Consider the following 20,739-nt stretch of genomic DNA (forward strand, 5'->3'; position numbering starts at 1 on the left):
TTGCTCAGTAGCTACACATAAGACCTATTTTATGGCAATGATGCTTTGAAATAACCATCCTGTATTTTGTAACCAAAATACAAAAATACTTTCAAAATTACGAAATTATGATCAGAAAGACATGGTTCAACCAAAAAAGCAAACTAAATATTTTAATGGTAATGCTATCAATGCTTGCTAATTAAGGGGTTAAAAGTATATATAAATTATTCCCATATTTATCTGAATTTCTACTACGAATAAATGAGTTCTACAACTTAATATATAAAGCACTTTAAAATAAGCTTTAATCTTTACAATATATGTATTGAATTTTCTTCCATAAAAGCGTAAGCTAGTGACAAATTGTAAGAGCATTAGGTATATGACATGAAAAACTTATCACTTTTGTATTAAGGCAGAACGGACGTTCTCTTATACTTGGTATTCTGTTAACATTGCCTATTTAATATTGTATAACATTATGGTTATGTTCTGTAATTTAACTGTATTACAGTTTTTGAAATTCATAATACATGTTCACAACAGGCTCATACCTCAGTAGAGAGTATAAATAAGCAAGTAAATACATATTTGTTCTAAATAAACACTTGCCTGTGATAGTATAATATTTTGCTTTATTTAATCGTTCTTCAACATAGTAAGTGGAATTTTAATAACTCGAACAGCATGTAATGCAAAAATGAAAAAAAAAAAAATATTAGAGTTGGAAGTAATAATATGGTTATGGTGGTAAAGTATGGTATAGATTGAGACATCTTCTTCTTCTGCTATTATTATTATTATTATTATTATTATTATTATTATTATTATTATTATTATTATTATTATTATTATTATTATTATTATTATTATTATTAAAATTATGCACTAGTACGTTTTCCTATAACGGAAAAAAATGCCCTTCATTGATGTTTAAAAAATCTTTATTAAAAATCCCTTAACAAGTTTCTTAAGTTCAACCCTGAAATTTGATGGCCAATAACTTTTCCAGTTGACCAAATTTGAAAAGTTGGTAGATCTTATCGAGATTAATACCATATGAGATGTCATGGTGTGCGTGCAAGTTTTTGGTTCTTAAGTTATGTTCTCCTAACACTGTTAGTAATAATTCTCTAATTGGAATTCCTATTATTACTAAATTAGATGTAATCGAAACCATTAAAACAATTAAACCCCACGCCACTTCAGGTCCAGGCAACATTCCATATTCTATAATAAAAGCTAGTACATATGAACTGAAACAGGGTGTCTACAAGTTTTGAGAATCCAAATTTCTTGAATTTTCTTGGCCAAGTACTACAATATATATATATATATATATATACCCTCTACCAATGACCGATTAAAATGAACGCTAGAAGTATTTTACACTTTTGTTTTAGCAACTTGTAATTAATAAAGACTGCACATCTAATTTACCTAATCTTATCATCTCAGTGTTACCTCTTAGAATACACTAACTTTCATCCTGGATGGGGTATGGCTTTATTTATTGTTGTGTCATAATTAACAGTTTCACTTACGAGACATTCGTAATGAGCTATTCGCCATTACATCTGGTGAAAGACAAGAGGCCCCTTTAACAATTCTGCAGGCCAATGGGTACCTTTTAACCAGTTTCTTGAACAGAGTGATCAAAAATTCTCTGCATTGGTTCCGAAATAACAATATCTCAAGATCTTTTAAACCTTTGCAAGCAACAGAAGCACCAAAACCAACATCTACATCCTGAATCATTTTGATATTGGACGGATTTCTCAATCAATGGTAGTGAGCTTTCTGGCGTTGTTTATTCCATTCAAGACATTTTTGCGAATGACTCTGGTTGCAATACTGTACAATTCCCTGTACATGAATGGCAGAAGTGAATAATTAGACTGAAATATGGCAAGAAAAGGCTCCAACTCAAGTGCAACTGACTGAAGAAACTCAAGCTCCGCAACTAGAAGCTGACCCCGCACAAATTATTGTACTTTTTTGAAGTTCTTAGTTTGAGGAGGCTCTTTTGGACACACCACTCATATACTTCCTAAGAGGTGTGATCATTTCTAAGGTTCATTTAATGACTTTCGAGTTTTCCAGCCACTTGACTGCACAAAACTTTAAAGAAAATCTTAAGGAATCAGAAAGGTGTGTGTAATCTGCTTATCTGGAAGGATAATCATTGAAATAGAACGAAGAAACTCATGAAGTGACCAATCTTGTATGAGCAGTTTTGTAGGCTCCATGTCAATATGCAAAGAACATGTTTAAACGCCAAAAATATCTGGTTGGCCTGGATCAACTGCTTCAATTTTGAGGCGTTCTTTAAATCACGCAAACATTTGATGTTCATATTGGGACCGTCCATTGCAAATTCTTGACCTACCGTGCCATTTCCTTGACTTTTCTTGACATTCTTGACCTAGAGTTTGATTTCTTGATTTTTCCTTGACTTTCTTGACCTGTAGACACCCTGTGAAAATAGTTTGGCAAATACATAAGGTGTGTAAATAAAGTAATGAAACTGATTTTTTTTTAACTTATTCAATTCCACGAGCATGTTAATGTGCCTTGGGAAACCACACAGCGCTAATAACGGTTCTTCTAGCCATCATGGTAGTGCTGGAACGCGGATAATGGAATATCTGTTAGCTGGTCGGTTACAGCCTTTTGAATTTTGTCCTTGTCCCCAAACCTATGTCCTTTCAGATGTTGTTTCAATCTGGGGAACAGGAAAAATCATAAGGACTCAAATTGGGCGAATAAGCAAGCTGAGGAGCCACAGAAATGTTATTACTGGCCCCAAAATTGTTTACTGAAATTGTTGTGTGGCAAGACGCACTGTCATGATGCTACACACACTTCATTTTCATGTTTGGTTGGTTTTCACTTCATTTTTCATAAGCATAGCCCTTTTCTGCAGTCTTTCGAGGATCTCTCGATAGAACTGTTTATTAACCCCCTTGGCCTGGATACACGAACTCTTTGTGAACAATTCCATAGCTATCAAAGAAGCAAATCAGCATGCTTTTGGTCTTTGACTTAGTCATTCTTGCTTTTTTTGGCCTTGGAGAGCTTGGAGTGTGCCATTCCATGCTTTGGCGCTTGGTTTCCGGATCGTATTGGAACACCCAAGTCTTGTCACCCGTACTGATACGTTCCAGAAAATGCGGATTATCTGCAATCGAGTCCGAAAAATCAACTCACTTGTTCCTCTGCATGTCCTTTTGTTCCTGCGTGAACATTGTTAGAACCAGTTTGGAACAGATTTTTCGCATCTCTATCCATTTTTCATATCCACACCACCAACTGAACGATTGTGTGACTCTGTCAATCGATGATCGGAACGCGCAAGCTCCCAGACTCTTTCGACATTTACATCAGTTCTTGAAATCGAAGGGCTTCCGCTACGAGGTTCATCTTCAATTGACTCTCTTCCTTCTGCAAATGCCTTAAACCAACAAAACACCTGAGCTCTTGACAAACCAACGTCTCCATAATCTTGTCTAAGTTTAGCAAACGTTTCCATTGTATTGTATCCAAGTCTAAAGCAAAACTTGATTGCATATTGCTCGATATTCGTGTCACTCATTGTCAGAACGTATAAGCAAAACCTGCTTTACTAAAACAATCCCTACAGACAACCGATGTGACGCTAGCGAGTTCCTACTTATACTGATGATGCATCACATGTGCATCCAAATTATCCTGAAGTCCTACGTCACCAGCATTGCCGGCTCGTAAGCAGTGCTGCAAGTTTCATTACTTAATTTACACATCTTGTATTGTGCTTCATACTGGAGTATTCTCTTCAATATAGAAGCTGGTGTATATTGTACGGATACTTAAGACACGTAATGAACAAAATATCAGAAAGTACAGGCAAGTAACTTTGGTGCATGGATTTTCATAGACATTCAAATTAATTGTACACGAATATTTATATTTTAGTGTAAGAAGTATTTTAACTGTCACAACATGGTTTTTATAAGGGTAAGTTAGTTGTAACGAATTTATTTTACTTTATCAATTTCACGTACTATGCACTTAAGAATAAGCTTCCTGGTAGATGTAATACAGATAAACATTTTGAAAGCTTTCGATTCAATAAATCACAAAAGTCTTATTAGCAAGTTATCAAATATTGTTTTCTCTCCATTGTACAGTAGCTGGTTCGAAAGCTACTTTTAGAATAGAATATATAAACTTGAAACCAGACCTATACATTCTAATGCAGGCTATGTAAGAAATGGAATATCACAAGGATCACAATTAAAACCTCTTTTATTTTCTTAAATTCATATATGATCTTTCAGATAAAATCATATATTCAAACAAACTTTTGTATGCTGATGACATAATATTGTTTAGAGTAATTATACGCTATTCCACGCAACCTGATAGGAAAAAGAAGAAGTTTTTTCCCCCACTACGCTCAAGTACAGGTGAATGTTGCTGTTCCATCTTCTATCAGCCCCCGCACACGGAAGTATAGAGTGTACCTAAATATGTCTAAATATAAATTACAACTTTCATAATAACACTAGTATTTTAAAACAATTACATTTGTCTGTATTATAATGAGATAAGTAATACGTGTTATTATAATGGAAATTTTATTGAACAGTTGTATTGTTTATTTTCCTTCTTTTTCGCAGTCGGGCTTGTGGCATAATGTTGGAATGGCAAGGGATGGCAGGGTTGGTAATTCAATGGATATTTATTTATTGATACAATAATTTCATAATAATATAAAATTAAAAACCAAGTACAATATATATGGGTAAATTAGCGTGAAGATGATAACAATAGAACCTGAAATGCTTCAAAAAAAAAAAAAAAAAAAAAACACTTGTCGTTCCCTCTCTTATTAACAGATGTTCTTACATTAAAAAGAACTATATATATATATATATATATATATATATACACGGATAATATTGTTCCAATAATAATTTTGTTTGTTGAGCCCCTCTTGCAGAAGACCGGGAAATGACTTTTTATTGTCTTAGAAATATTATCTATCTCCATTAATAGGAATAATCATTTGCAGTACTTAACTTGCAAGAGAGAGACGTTTATGGCGTGCAGAATATAAAATGAGTTCTACGTCCCACGGTTATTGGGATTTAGATTTCTGGGCTTTCTGCGTCTATGGCCATTTAGCCCGTCATATGTGCTCATCGAGCACACTACCCGGAGAAATGGAAGGAAGGAAGCGGCCTGGGACCTATAAGTTAGGTACCGGCCGACTCCCGGGTGGCTGGCCTGTAAAAGCGTTATACACTTTTTCGACCGAGTGGCCCCTCCGGGAATCGAACCCGGGACCGCTCGCACCGAAGGCGAAAGTGTTAGCGACTACGCTATCCCACGGTTAGGCCGGCTAGGCTAAAGGAGACGATGATGATGAGAAATGAATGAAATGGTCGAATGAAGAAAGTGAAAGGAAACGGGAGAACCCGAAGAAAACCCACATACAAGGTATAAAATCGAAAACCAAGTACAATATGTATGGGTAGATAAGATGATAACAATAGAACCTGAAATGCTAAAAAAACCACAAAAAAAAACTCGTTTTCTCTCTTATTAGCCGATGTTCTTACATTAAAAAGAATAATAAGAAAAAGAATTATATATATATATATATATATATATATATATATATATATATATATATATATATATATATATATATATATACACTGATAATAATGTTCTAATAATAACTGTGTTTGCTGAGCCTCTATTAGAGAAGACGGGGAAATGATTTTTTATTGTCTTAGAAATATTATCGGTCTCCATTAATAGGAATAATCATTTGCAGTAATTAATTTGCAAGAGAGAGACACTTATGGCGTGCAAAATATAAAATGAAATCTTTGAGTTTTCGTCCCACAGTTATGCCGGCTAGGCTAAAGGAGATAGTGATTATGAGAATGAATGAAATGGTGGAATGAAGAAAGTGGGCGGGAACGGGGCATCCCCGAGAAAACCCACGCACACGGTTTTGTCAACCACAAAGTTTACTTGGCGCGAGCTGGGATCGAACCAGGGACGCCATGTACCATAGGTGAAAGCTCTACCACTGAGTCACCGCGGCCCCGGGTGTGCAGGATAGTGTAATGTTGTGACAAGGGTTGATTATTGTGTAAGATAGAAATAGTAATGATAAATACTGGTTCGTTCAATCATACAAAAATAACGAACGCTTTGGCTTAAAGATCTCAAAGGCTCATCGTAGCAGAAACAAACTTTTCCATTAGATTTTAATCTGCAAAATGTCAATCTTTGTTATCAACCATCCTTTAAAGATCCTACTTTACATTGTCCGGAAGCCTTCTCTTTCTCCCAGCTAATAGTTTCCTTCGCCTCGGCTTTTTGAATAGGACTTGGTAACTTGGTGCGCATTTCCCATACAAGCAACGTGTCATGTCGATCTTATACGTATTAATTTTGCTATCTCTTTAATACACGGTGACCTGTAGTTGCTGTGAAATAAATGCTTGTATAGCGTTTTAATTTACCTGAATGTATACCTCTTTTGCTCCAAACACTTTTATCAACATTTTATTTTCGAAACCCGGCAGTTCGAGTTCTTGTATTCGTGTTAGGGATTAGCTTCCACATTCATACAAAATTGGACAGATTGAGCTCTTAATGATTTTAATGTTTTCGATATTTGTTAAGACAATAAAATGTTTTACAGTGGGATAAACTTTAGCACGTAAATAATATGCAATACTTTTCTACAAACAAAAATTAAAGAACAGTAATTGTTTGTTACTCGAGGTTGATAGCTAAAAGAAACAGGAGTGCTTTCTCAACATTAGGTGCGAGCGAATTGACGTACGAATTTAGAATTTACACGATTATATTTATTAGAAAAGTTTCCCTCCCTGTGAAGGTCAACGACTAGCTTTCCCCTTCTGCAGTGGAACGTGGTGGGAGGTAGGGGAGTTTCCTATCCGGTTGCCTGGAATAGACTTTAGTAATAAATATGATAACTACTTGCTACAGCAAAATTTGTATAAGATTAAAAAATAATAAGAGAACAAAATTTATGACGTATACAAACAAAGTACAATATTATGTTAGCAAATATGAAGTGAAGGGTGTAGAAATAGAGGAAACAGTCATTATTAAGGATCTAGGAATCATATTTGACAGACAGTTAAAATTTTCTCACCACATAAATCCCATTACACAAGGAGCAAGAAGGACATTATGTTTTACTTTTAAACCATGGTCTGTTTCTCAAAGCGGTACAACATAAACGTATTTATAAATATTATTTGTAAGAATTAAACTAGAATTTGAATCTATAATATCGAATAGTATTTCAAAATTTTGACAAACCGGCCAATTCCGTAGAAAAGTATTTTATCAGATTATTATGTTTTAAAATGAAAATCAACTATTATTCTAATAATTAGGTGCACTGGAATAAATATTAGGATTTAAAGAATCTTATAAACAGAAGAAAAGTTTTAATGAAATGTTTATAATAAAGGTAACTACAATAGATAATATATATTGTAGTAAATATGTTTACATAACATTGACTTCAAGTGTCAAGTCATAGTGCAAGAAACTGTAAAATTTTAGTTTTTTCTACTCTGGAAATGCAAAAGTTTAACAAGGTTAACTGATTCTTTTACGTGATTTGACTGACTGTTTTAGTGTGATGACTAGCAACATTCTGCTAAATGAATTTTAAATCTATTTTTTTTTAAAAAGTTTAATCCTTGTTTTTGTTTTTAATCATATTGAAATAAAAAGTTTGAATATTTTAACAACGCGACAAGGACCTTTTCTGTTTAGTTGACTTTCATTTTTCATTACGTGTAATGTTAATTCTTTTCTTTTTTCTTTTACATTGATACTGTATATGTTTATATCTTGGTACTATACAAAGTGATGTATTTTTGCTCAAAGCTGTTTGCAGCACTGAAAGATGCTGCTGCTGCTGCTGCTGATTATTATTATTATTATTATTATTATTATTATTATTATTATTATTATTATTATTATTATTATTATTATTATTCGTTTTCTTTATTTACCTGCCAAACAGTTAACTCTCATTCAGTTTTTTGTTCAGATAAAGATGAAACCAAATCTAATGAATATTATTCCGCTCTTACACCCTTTACGCTAAAAAGACGGACAATAGAAAGAAAGAAATGCTGTGGAATAAGGATGCGAAAGAAAGTTAGAATAACTATCTAAAAGCCGCAAGTGCACGGTGTTCATTCATCACAAAGGTCTTTGATCCGATGACCATAGTTCTAGCATATGAAATACCTGAGAGATAAGTGGTTTTTCACCAAACCAAAGTGGCTTTTACAGTATATTTCAACTTATGTGTTCCTAATTTGTTAAGAAGTTTCTTTACTTCTTACATAATCTCCTCAATAATCCTTATTTCAAATTATTTTTGTTAATCAACTGTTCGCTTTAAATTGTCACTACTTTCATGACATGATAACTTACTTTTCATGTTTTGTTCCAATGGATGTAAGTTGTAAGAGGGATCTCTCTTTACTGAAGCACGTAGTGTTCATTTGATTTAAAGTAAATTCGAACATATGTATGATTTTTATATGATCAACAATAATATTCTTATAAGTTAAATTAACAGAATCTAAAATGAGAAACTAACTCTAGCTCTCTATTTTTAACGCGCTTTAAAAATAACAATAAGGTGTTACTATGACTTAATACTAATGTACCAAATTTGTTCTTATTACTTTATGAACCTAAAATATTTAGTTGCTGATAAAATACATACAGCATGTTGCCACGTTCGACATCCTTCGCACTCAACCGTTAATCCCTCATTGTTATTGGCATTGCAAGGACATCTGATAGTTCCGTCCTCATAATTATCACTGTTGGTTCCTCCTACCGTGGCATTTGCTGTGGATACTTCAGAAGCTATAATAGAGAAAAATATTAACCAAGTAGTATTAAATACGAAATAAAAGGAAAGCTTCTGTTAATAAGAAAAATAAATCAAATCAAATAATTTAAACAACTAATTTTTACACTACGCAAGAGTTGAATATTAATACGGTAAGATTTAAGAGCTGTTTAAACTAATTTCTTAGTCAATACTACAGTTAACTTTCGTAAGTTTTGTTAAAATTTCCAATATTGATATTTTTGTAGGTTTTTACAACTATTTTCAATTTTAATAACCTTACTTATAACAATTTGAAGATTGTATTCTTGTTCCAATCAAAAGAATGTTCAATACGCTTCAAAGAAAGCCAAACTTTAAAGAAATAAGTTCCATTTTACTATTGCCGTGGAAGAAATACTATCATGACAACGCAAGATCGGTTTTGGCAATAGCTGGAGCAAAACAAACCTCTGCCATAATGTTATTCAGCCCTTGTGATTTCCCATTATTATTAATTTATTCTGTGGAAACTCTTAATAAACAAAGAAACAAAAATCGTGCGTCTACTACTGAAATCACTTTGTCCAGGAAAGTACGCTGCTAGATAGATGGAATCATGGAGTTGTTCAAAATAAATAAATAAATAAATAAATATCTTGAAGGATAGTTTAAAAAATTCTTAATTTAATTTAGTGATTTATTATTATTATTATTTTGTCAGGAAAAAGGGAGCAAGCTTGCCTTCAACACAGTATAAGTGTCCTTTCAGCATCCTTAAATTAACATTTTTTACAAACTTTAACCATTTTTTTAGTTCTAATATAAGTACATGATAGCAATCAAAAGTACAAACTTAATGAAATAAAACTTCATACCTGGAAGGGGATGGAATGACGGGCTATCAATTTCAATATCAGCTGAATTTTGACTTGTAGTTTCAAGTATCTCTGGAGATGTTTCTTGCGATTCTTGGCACATATTGTCAGGAGAATCTTCTTGAGATGTTGAAGAAGCATCAAAATTATGAAGAAATGATATATCATGAGAGCTAGTCACTTCACTCATTGGTATGGCAATAGAATTTGTTTCTGGACTCATATTAGCTTCCTGCATATAAAGATAAACAGAAAATATATACTTATTAAATATACTTACAAAGGTATTGTGTTAGTTACCTTAATGAATATTGCACATTTTAGCAGATTGAGACACAAATTAAGAAAAAATAGATCACAGAATTTCCTATTACACATTAGTGGCTATCTTCTTGACTAAGTGTCTAACGTACGTGCTTTCTGTGTGTCTCTCCCTGATTTCATCTCTTGTCAGGATACATACTTCGGTTAAGAACCCGAGTAGTGATTCGGATCCTGTGTTCCATCTTGCTTAGGGAAAGGGCAAATAACTCCAATTATCCTGTTAATTAATCAATATTATAAACGTTAAGTTTATCAAAACATGTTTTATTATTTTGTATTTACCAACTCCAAATAGCAAGTTAAATTGTTATATTGTACACCATTAAAAAGGTGGAGCATTACTAATTAGTTCAAGCTTTTTATATTGATATGCACATATGTCAAGTTGGAAGTTTTTCGACATATAACCAACTGTCGAAATTGTCGACATATAACCAATTATATAGATTAAGGAATTGTCACAGATATTTATATTACTGTCTCTTTAATTACAAAAAAAAAAAAAAAATCTTAAGTAAGCTTTAACAATTAATTCCGGTCTAACCAAAAGTTTTAATTTGATAATTCCATCGGGGACTAGTGTCCAATACAACATGACTGAAAGTATCAAAATGTATCGAAATAATATTTCGTAGTTACGGAGATGGTGTGAAACATGGGAGAAACACGCTGGTTGCACCACACCCAAAAAAGCAACCTTTAGTTTGATTGACATCATCGATCAGTTCCCGTTTTAAAAGTGTTTAGAAAGTTCTGCAATGTATGGCAGGTTTTCTTGCAATGAATTAATTTATTGGATTTGTGAATGGAAATTAAGGAAGTAAGAAAAATTGTGGAAATATTTTAGAAATATTTTAGACGTATCACTGGGATTATTATATTAGAACAAAACTATTAGGACTATTTACTACATTCATTCAGAAAATGATTGTTTTAAAATTTAACTTCCACGGTTATTCTCTTTAGATTAAAGGAGATGACTGATTAATGAAAGTGAATGATTGTAAAATTAAAATTTTGTGCTCTCTCACCAGGAATCAACCTGAGACCAAGTGCACCAAAGGCATACGCACTAGCCGCTAAATCAGCCGGGGCGGCTACATTAATTCAGATTTACAAATAAGCAAATATTGGGATTACCATAGTTACCATATTATAACTACAAATATAATTTTCCTTTATTCCTATTTTCAAAAATCAAATCCCAATGCCCTCAAAACTCGTATTTTATTAGCGCTTATACCAGGGGTCGGCTTGTGGGCTCCAATATTTTGCTCGGTTGGGCAACTGGGTGCACGGCTTCGGGCAGATGGACCAAATCCAGTTCTGTGCAGCGTTGCCAACCAACTGGAGTAAAGTATGCTGGTTATCGCTTAAAGTTTTAGTGACCGATGGCCAACGATAAAAGTGATTATAATATGGAGTGTTGTGTTTTCGCTCCCACTGCATAACTTTACCTAAACCGTATGTTCAAGTAAGTTGTATTGTATACATTATTCTAGTACATTAACGTGTATACAATAATGAAATTGAACATGACCAGTAAGTTCAAAGAAAGAGAAATACTTTTTCACTTTAACTGCTGATGGTTTTTCCTGTCTCCGGTGTAGTGAATTCGTTGTCAGAACAGAATTCTACCAAATAAAATATTTTTTTCTTTCTTTTTTTTAAAAAAAATCAATGAAACATTTTCTTGGAGTGAATATGATGTATGTACTATGGGACGATAAAAGTTTAAAAGTTTATTATAGGTTTATATTATAGGTATTTTATAAGTTTTTATCAGTGATGTCATTCAAAGTAGTTAACAAGGTCTGTGAATAATAATAATAATGCTTTGTTGATATTCATCTGAGCAGTATTGACAGGTATTAGTTGTATTAGAACTGATGCTAAACCTGATATTTGTAATAGGGTTTTAGTACTCATTCCTCTCAGAAATAATATATTAACTGTCGAATGTTGAAGTTTTTGAACTAGACTTTTGATTATCATGGTTATGCCATTGAAAACGAAAAATCTCTAGCCCAAAGTCGCGAAAAGATTGAAACTGACTAGGCAACGATTTAACTTAGAGATGTGTGGTCAACATATCTTATCACTGTCTATATTTTGTTTTTTCTATCGGGTTTAGCTATTTGTTAGTGACTTCCTAATTACATAATTAGTAATGTTTGGCAAACACTGAAAAATGTATAAGACAACCGAGATAATCTGTATCGAACACTCTACGGCAACACAGCCCATTAATAAATACTTTTGTTTGGTTATGAGTGCTCTGTTTTTACCACTAGCCAAAGAAGAAAATAACATTTTAAATACAGAGATTTTTATCATAGAAAATGAGGATCAGAAATTGACATCAGCATATACAGACTTTTCTTTGTCAGTTTTCATAAGATAGGGTCGTTGTTAGAAAAATGTTTATAATGTAAGTATAATCAGTTTAATATAAGTCATTGAATATAGCAATAGAAGGATCCTAAGTGCGATTTATAATTTTTCTCGTTATTTTATATCATTATGTAAACTACAGGAGTATCCATAGGTGGATTTCAAGGCACAGGTTACGCCCATGAGAATATTAGGGAAGCCATAATTTTTCGTTAAAAATGGTACAATCAAACTAGAGAATAGTAAATTTTTTGGGAAAAAAGGCACATTTGGGAACAAGTTTGAAGAGGCACATTTGGGTATATTTGGTGGGAAGAATGGTAAATTGAGGGTTGCGCCCGTGGGAAATGTTCACTCTCTAGTAAGCTATATCTATTGAACTGGTGCAAATATTCTTACAATTTATTGAACACATTACACGATATGTACTTTAACCTGCGCTCATCTGGCGAGTGAGATCCTGATTCGATCCAAACTCCGTCCAAGAGGGCTTTGTAGTAGACGAACACCGTATATGTGGGTATTTTTGCGGTTCTCTCGTTTCCTTCCACTTTCACCATTCCATTATCATCCATCTCATTATCTTCTTCTTCCTTAGCCTCGGTGCACAATCGTAAGACGTTAAATTCCAAGGAAAAATTCCTCTAACCATTCGTTTAAAAATGTCAAAGAAACGTCGCGGAAATATGGATGCTTTATTGAAAACTGGCATTCAACAATAGGGATATCACTCTTACGGTAGTAGGTTATTGTGTTCTATGACAAGAAAAAAAATCTTAGCAAACCTAAACAGATGAAATCAAGATATTAGAAACATTGGATAGTAATCGGCAGTAGATCCTTACAACTTCTTCGTTCCTTTATTTCAGAAATGAAGTCAGAAGTAGCTAACGCGCTTGTTCCTGTGTTCAGTCTTAGCTAGGAGTGCTTGCTTCTTATGATATGAGTAATGGTTCTAATCCCACCTAAAACAATAATCCCGTCTCATATAGAGTTGAAACGTTAATTTCCAATCAATCGATTAATACTTTAAGTTGCTCAGTTTAACAGTTGTATTATCATATACTGGAAGAGAAACATTTGAGGTTAGGATTTTTAAGTGTAATATTGCAGATCGTTAATATCCTGCTGAAATGTAGTAATAGTTGTCTTAAGGATAAGAGAAGGGACACATCCCGCCTTTTCACTTTATGCAGATTATTGAAAATAAAAATTAATCAACAGAAAGAAATATTTGAGCACATGGTTATTTAATATGAGATATTGATCTACAGCTTAACGTGGGATCCGAACTGCATGAGTTCCTACAAAAAACTGAATCCGTGTCCCCTGTTCCGAAAGCAAGTACGCTAACTATATAGCTACTACGACACGATGGAGTTTATTTTAGATCGAGCATATATATACAGATCGAAAGAAGATTGATTGTAGGTATTCTGACAGGATTACCGGTTCACGAATTTATTGACGGATCTTTTTTTCATGAGTCCTTTCATTCCCTAAACCAATGGTTCCTAACTTTCTCGACTGGCAACATATTTTGCTGAATGACCACGACATTACGACACGCTTGATTGATTTTTTTTTTTATCACGATAAGTTTGTATAAAGTAGTAAACTCTATGTTGTATTGAGGATTATTGCTGCCTCTAGAGGCGTTGACTGATTCAGTCTGTTTCAAAATTAATTTTAACTAATTATTAAATATTCAATGATTTTTAAATTCTAAAATTTCGCGACATACCTATGACACTGCAAGGCATACTAGTGTGTCGTGATACATCAGTTGGGAACGACCGCATTAAACTATAGATTCAGTACGTTCACAAAGTTAAAAAAAACTTGAGGAGGTAATTATTATTTTAACTTTCTTCTTTGTAATTTATACTGCGCATTTAAGGATCTTAATTTTAAAATTACACTTTTAGTGTAACACATTTTTTTATAGAAAATCTTATTGTTCCAAGTTTAAATGGAGTGATTTAATTTAGTATGTGATTCGTAAACAAATTATCACTTACTTAAATGCTTCACTAAAGAATTTTGTTTTGATTTTTTATTTGTATTTTTCTTACAATGTGTAGTGGCTGTTGTATTAATACAATATTATTTTATTTTATATAATTAATTGCACATATTGTTTGTAAATAGAAATGAAAGCAGAGATAAAATGATTTTACTATATTCTTCATTGATTCATATTCCTCATGAATAAGGAACACGAAAACGGAGGTATTAGATTAGAAGCTGTCACAATTATCCATATTTTTATCTTTAAGTTTACGCCTTTTTTTATTAGCAGTGGTGCGCACCTGCACTTTCAAGTTCACATCATGGTAATCACATTACCATTTAACTCTAAAAGTATGGCCAAGTTAAAAGTGTGGTAAACATAGAAGACTAAAAAGATTAGCAGGAAATATTTTATAAATATTCGTGTAGTAAGCATCTGCATGATTATTACATATTTTTATCTCAATAATGGGTAATAGTACAGTTTCCGGGGATAGGATATTTCCAGCGATTGCATATATCAACTCGGCTTGACGAAAGAAAGTGATCGGTACCGAAATTGTCACTTCCGGTCAAAACCTTCCGGTACACGATCCCTAATACAGTTTCCGGGGGTGAGATATTCCAGAGATTGGACGCATGCAACAAATATATCAATCAACTAATGTTGGGAAAAGAAGGCGAGGGGTATCGGAACTGGTAACTTCCGATTAACCATTTATTGTACACAGTATCTAACATAGTTTCCGGTACTGATCGCTTTCTGTCGCCAAGACAAGTTGATATATATATATATATATATATATATATATATATATATATATATATATATATATGTAGCATGTATGCAATCGATGGAAATACCTCAACGCGGAAATTGTATTAGGTACCGTGTATCGGAAATGGTTGACTGGAAGGTAAGCAGAAGTAAGCGCTCTACCACTGAGCCACCGTGTTTTCTTGTGTATGTGTGCGTGTTCCGAAATCTTGTTCTTAAGCCGTGGAATTCTTCACAAAACTTGTTCGCGAACCGAAGAATTCGAAAACCGCTGTAATAGGAAAAAAGAAGAAAAAAAACATTTTTTAAACTTCATTTCATTTTTTAAACTTACTTATTTACATGAAAATATTATGTACAAAAGCAGCACATAGTGGATTTACAATATATAGTTGCCTTTTCCGGCCATCCATTTTGACAGAAAGTTTAAGTTTGGGAGATCACTTTTAGGAGTGCGTTCAATCTCCATTCAAATCAGATGGTGCTTAAGGAAAATTTGATGGATTTTATGAAGGTCAAAAAGAATAGCTGTAACAAACCGTATCAGCTGGTTAAAACAACCTAAAACTGTTATTTCTGATTTTTTTAAAAAACCTATACTAATTTAAAAATGCTCATTATAGGAAATTAAGGGTAAAGTTAACACCAATGTTAATTTATCGGACAAGTCGGATAGAAACCTAAGAAAGCATTGAACACAGTACAAAAATTACTAGAAGACCGTACATAAGTGAATGGGAATGCCTCCTTACGTGTTTATATACATATATATCAGGAGTGCAAATAACCACTCGCCCAACACGAGTGGTTCATCGGTGCGGGTGAGTTTTTAAACAGTAAAGACTATAGAAATCACGATTGAGATATGGGATGTGGGCTAGTAAACTTTTGTTGCTTATTTGCATTCCTGATATATATTAGGGATATATATAAAGTTAGATTACCAGAGCATCCAGGAAATACAAAGAATTAAAGTGATGTATGATCCTTATTATAAGAATAACGATGAAATCAGTGAAGTTTTAATCAAAACAAAGGACAATTTTAAAAGACGAATTTTAGAAGTTCGGGAAGTAAGGAAGGTTAAATCTCTGTTAAATTTGAGTGTCGGGCAGTTACATGAACTGTAGAATAGCATAAAAAAAGGACAGTGATATCACCATCAGTTAGAGACGGCTCACATCTCATGATAACTACGCATGAAATTGCTGAAGAGGCATAGACACTTGAATAGAAGTTTTTGACAACTTCATGGATGTTCTGCGGAACTTCTATCTTGACTCTTTTTATTACTGTAACCACCAGTTTTATCCCTCACTTGATATACTTGGAAAAATCTGACCACGTCCTAGTGTTGAAATATATGTGATCAGAGCTTCAATTTTAACTCACGATCATCATAATAGGTATTCTGCCATAATTGGTAGGTCACGTGACGCAACTGAGAAGCTTCCATGCTTCAGCTTACCTCTTTATCTTCATGTACGATTTCTCTGTTTTGATATATTCCATCAATTGTACCCGCCTTCGCTCTCTCTTTCCTGCCACCATATCCTCTAGCACGTTCCTCATGATACAGTTTCTTCTTAGCCAATGTCCACTTTCTCTTTCTCTTCTCAATAATATCTAAAAGTGTTTTTTTTCTCCCCCACAATTTCTAACATCTTCTCATTCGTTTTCCGCTCATCCCAGCTGATTCTCTCCATTCTTCTTCACGCTCACATTTCGAAAGCTTCCAGACATTTTTCATTATTTTTGCCTAATGTCCATGTTTCTGACCCATACAGTACAATACTCCACACAAAGCATTTTATGAGTTTTTTTCTCAACTCTTTATTCAAAGTTCCACAAAACATAATTCGCTTCCTCCTAAAGGCTTCTCTCGTAATTTTTATCTTTACTTTTATTTCACGTTCGCACTTCATATCACTAAAAATACTAACCAGGTATCAAAAAATATTCACTTGTTCTATTTTCTTCCCTCTTACTTCTATATTTGACACCGACCGCTTCTTTCCAATCACTATGGCTTTTGTCTTTCTAACATTTATTTTTATCCCATATTCTTCAGGGCCCTTTCTCAAGTTTTCTAACATCTTATTGATTTTCTTTTCAAATTCTGCAAACGCCATAACATCTGCAAACGATATACACCTAACCATTCTTTCTCCTACCAAAATGCAGTCTTCATTAAGTAGGCTCTTTTTCACTATCTCTTCTAGATAGACATTAAATAATGTCTGAGAGAGAGCATCCCAGTCGAATTCCTCTTCCAATTGCACTCTTCTCTGTCATTTCCGCCCCTATTCCAACACTTACTTGTTGGTTCGTATATAAGTTTCTTATGAGTATTTGATCTTTCTATTCCAACCCAGCCTTCTTTATAACTCCCAACAGCAATTCCCAATTTACGCAGGCAAAAGCCTTTTCTAGATCAATAAGTAACACACACACACACACATACACACCTCTTTCTATTTTTCTATAATCTTTTCACCGACCATCCTTAATAATCAAATTGTATCTCTTCTGTCGTTACTTCTCCTAAACCCGAACTGTTCCTTCTCAACTATTTGTTCTTTCATACAACCTTCTGTATATCAAAACAAAATTTTTGCTGCATGGGATATGAAACTAAGAGTTCTGTAATGCTCACATCTCTCTTGGTTCGAGTTTTTAGCCATTGGTATCATGATCATCTTCAGAGAGTCTTCTATCACTCTCCTGTTCCATATATTTCATTGCAGAGTCGGAATAATCATTTTTCTCCCTTGTCTTCCATATTTTTAATAAATTAGATTGGTATATTATCTATTCCGGTTGCCGTTCTATTTCTAATCTCGGAAATAGCTTTTTCAAACTCATCCAGAAGAATACTAAATCGCGGTAACTTACTGCTTCTTCTGCAGCCTGCTGTATGCAAATTTTAATGTTCTCCTACCGTCTGTTACTATTTGCACCTATCGTTTCCTCATTTAGTATTTCTTTTTTTCTTTTTCTTTTTTCAAATTTTTCAACGAAAAGACTTCTTACTTTCTCGTTTTTCAACTTTTTAATATTGAACATCTTGTTGCCTACTTTTCTTCTGCTTACATTCGTCAGTTGAATTTCCATTTCGGCCACCACAACTTATGATCACAGAAAATTTCGGCACAGGAAAGGGCCTTCGCGCTCTTCAAGTTATTCCGATACCTGCCCTGAATCATAACATAGTATCTTTTTATATCTTCGGTCGTCTATTGAGTATTACCATGTATATCTTCTTCTCTTGTGCTGATTGAACCAAGTGTTCCCAATTAGTAGTGAATTCTGTCTACTAAATGGTGAATATGAATTTTACTTTGATGGTTGATGCCTTTAAGTTATTTTAAAATAGTATTGCATTCAATTTGTCATTATCTTCAAACTCACTGTCATAACTTTATAATTTTTAATATTATATTGAACTTTAAAATTTAAGGGACTCTAATTAAAGATATAAAAATGAAAATAAGATATTACCACAACAACATGTTTTCAGTTTCAAATCAAGAATGGTAATTATATATTACTTCCTTACTGCAATATTGAAGATAGAATTGACAAAGAAGGTAATAAATTACAAATTCTATGCTTCTTGTTTACCGTTTCGTCAGGCTTCTCTGAGTTCTCCTCATTGTCTTTCTCTTGGGAATGTTCCTTAACTTCAAAGGCAGTGTGACCAGCCTTACTTGTAAGCCTGATACCATGAAATGCTGTCCTTACATTGCCAATATCCAGTGGAAAATAATGTGATTTAAAGTTGAATGTTGCAGCATCCGTATGCATAAATCCAGGTGGTTGATAGTCGTATGGTGTAACTACAAATAAAGACACATCTTAATAAATAAATAAATGTAATTTAAATAGTTTATGTTAACTACAAATAAAGACAGATCTTAATAAATAAAAAAAATGTAATTTAAATAGTTTATATTATATACACATCATAAAAAAATGATACTTAATAATAAACTTATACAGTTACCAGATTAATGGAAATACTTGTAGTTTGCAACACATATGCCCAAATTATTTGTTTCTTTAAGTTTATTGTCCTTTTTTCTTAGCACAGAGGCTATATAAAATCTGCTCCTGTAGTTTAATGTAGAATGCGAATCGTCGTAATACATTCAAATTTTTCAAGATTCTTCCACCGGGAATCGAATCCGGGAATCCGTGTACTAAAGATACACGCTTTAGCAACTAGACCAGCAGGGAGCTTGCAACACGTCAATTGTGTGAGAGGCTAACACTAAGGATGTAAAGATCGCAGGCTTTTGGAACAATCACAGTCCAACGCAAGTTCATAACTTGAACATCCGCGCACGGCTTGCAATTTCTAAACCGTTGCTTACCGCCAACAATGCTACAGCATGTAGAAAAATGGTGCCGAGAACACGTAAAGTTGACTGCAGATGATTGGAAACACGTAATATGTGTAAAGACTCGTATTTCATATTATTTCCAACAACAGGTCGAGTTTATGATTGGTACACGCCAAATGAAGCTTAGCGCTGAAATTTCTTCTCCCTACCACGAAACATGGGGCGATCCTATGATGAACAAGTGATGTGAGCTGTAATTCCCTGATATTTTGTGGGTCTTGAGATTGCGCTCACAGAACCCATTATTGCCAGTGATTATGTAAAAATTTTGGTGACTATATGTATCCTATGTTTTTGACTAACGACTCATTTTTAAAGATGACAATGAACAAATTTATATTGCTGGACTTACGAGGCATGGTTTCATGAAAATCAGGATGAATTATATTTTTCCTGGTCCTTCCAATCCCCAGATCTCAACATTACAGAACACTTGTGGTCAGTTCTGAAGCTCATACTACGCAGCAGATATCTTTCTCCATCCTGGTTGACAAAATTGATTGCTACAGTGGATGGAAGATGGTACAACATTTTACTGGAAACCATTCCTGACTTATATGCCTCCATTCCACGGCGAATCAGCTGAACAATGATCCTATGCCGTATTAATCAGCCAAGTTACATTTTCTTCAGCTATTTTTAGTAGTGTAGGAATGAGCATCTACACATTTTCTTCGATCATGTAACAGCCTTGTTTGTCACTCCTTTTTTGGCCCATATCATGCCATCAGGTAGCTAAATCGCTGTTTCTTCGGCGTTTTAAGGCAGAATATGAGCCATTTTTGTAGGTACAAATGCCTGGTGTGGATTTTTTTAACAGCGGGCACTGTTTAGAGTAAAATGTCCGCTTTCTTGGATTTGATGGGAAGTTCTGAGCTCATAATTTCCTGGAAAACCTCACTCACTTCCTGGAATGTTGTCTGAAACCGGAAATAGACCTACACCCTGTAGCAGTAAGACACACGTGCTAGTTACCAAACTAGCGAAGTGATACGTGTAAGATCAGACTGTGTGGTAGCTATTTTATTACAATCCCCTTGTAGCCCAAAATTTTACCAC

The 20,739-nt window shown here is 33.7% G+C and overlaps 1 protein-coding gene across 3 annotated transcripts in view; it reads right to left on the bottom strand.

The window, feature by feature from the left end:
* Positions 1 to 20,739, bottom strand: part of LOC145680858 (uncharacterized) — a 109,507-nt gene that overhangs the window by 37,357 nt on the left and 51,411 nt on the right. For all 3 annotated transcript variants that reach the window (XM_081751992.1, XM_081751991.1, XM_081751990.1), the window contains exons 6-8: positions 18,899 to 19,113; positions 9,766 to 9,997; positions 8,777 to 8,922 (exon numbers count right to left, since the gene is read on the bottom strand). In XM_081751992.1, the coding sequence (XP_081608118.1) occupies positions 8,777 to 8,922; positions 9,766 to 9,997; positions 18,899 to 19,113 (593 nt within the window). The remainder of the gene's footprint in view (positions 1 to 8,776; positions 8,923 to 9,765; positions 9,998 to 18,898; positions 19,114 to 20,739) is intronic.

The sequence above is a fragment of the Thermobia domestica genome, chromosome 3, assembly GCF_964235325.1.
Source record: "Thermobia domestica chromosome 3, izTheDome1.hap1.1, whole genome shotgun sequence".
Lineage (NCBI taxonomy): Eukaryota > Metazoa > Arthropoda > Insecta > Zygentoma > Lepismatidae > Thermobia > Thermobia domestica.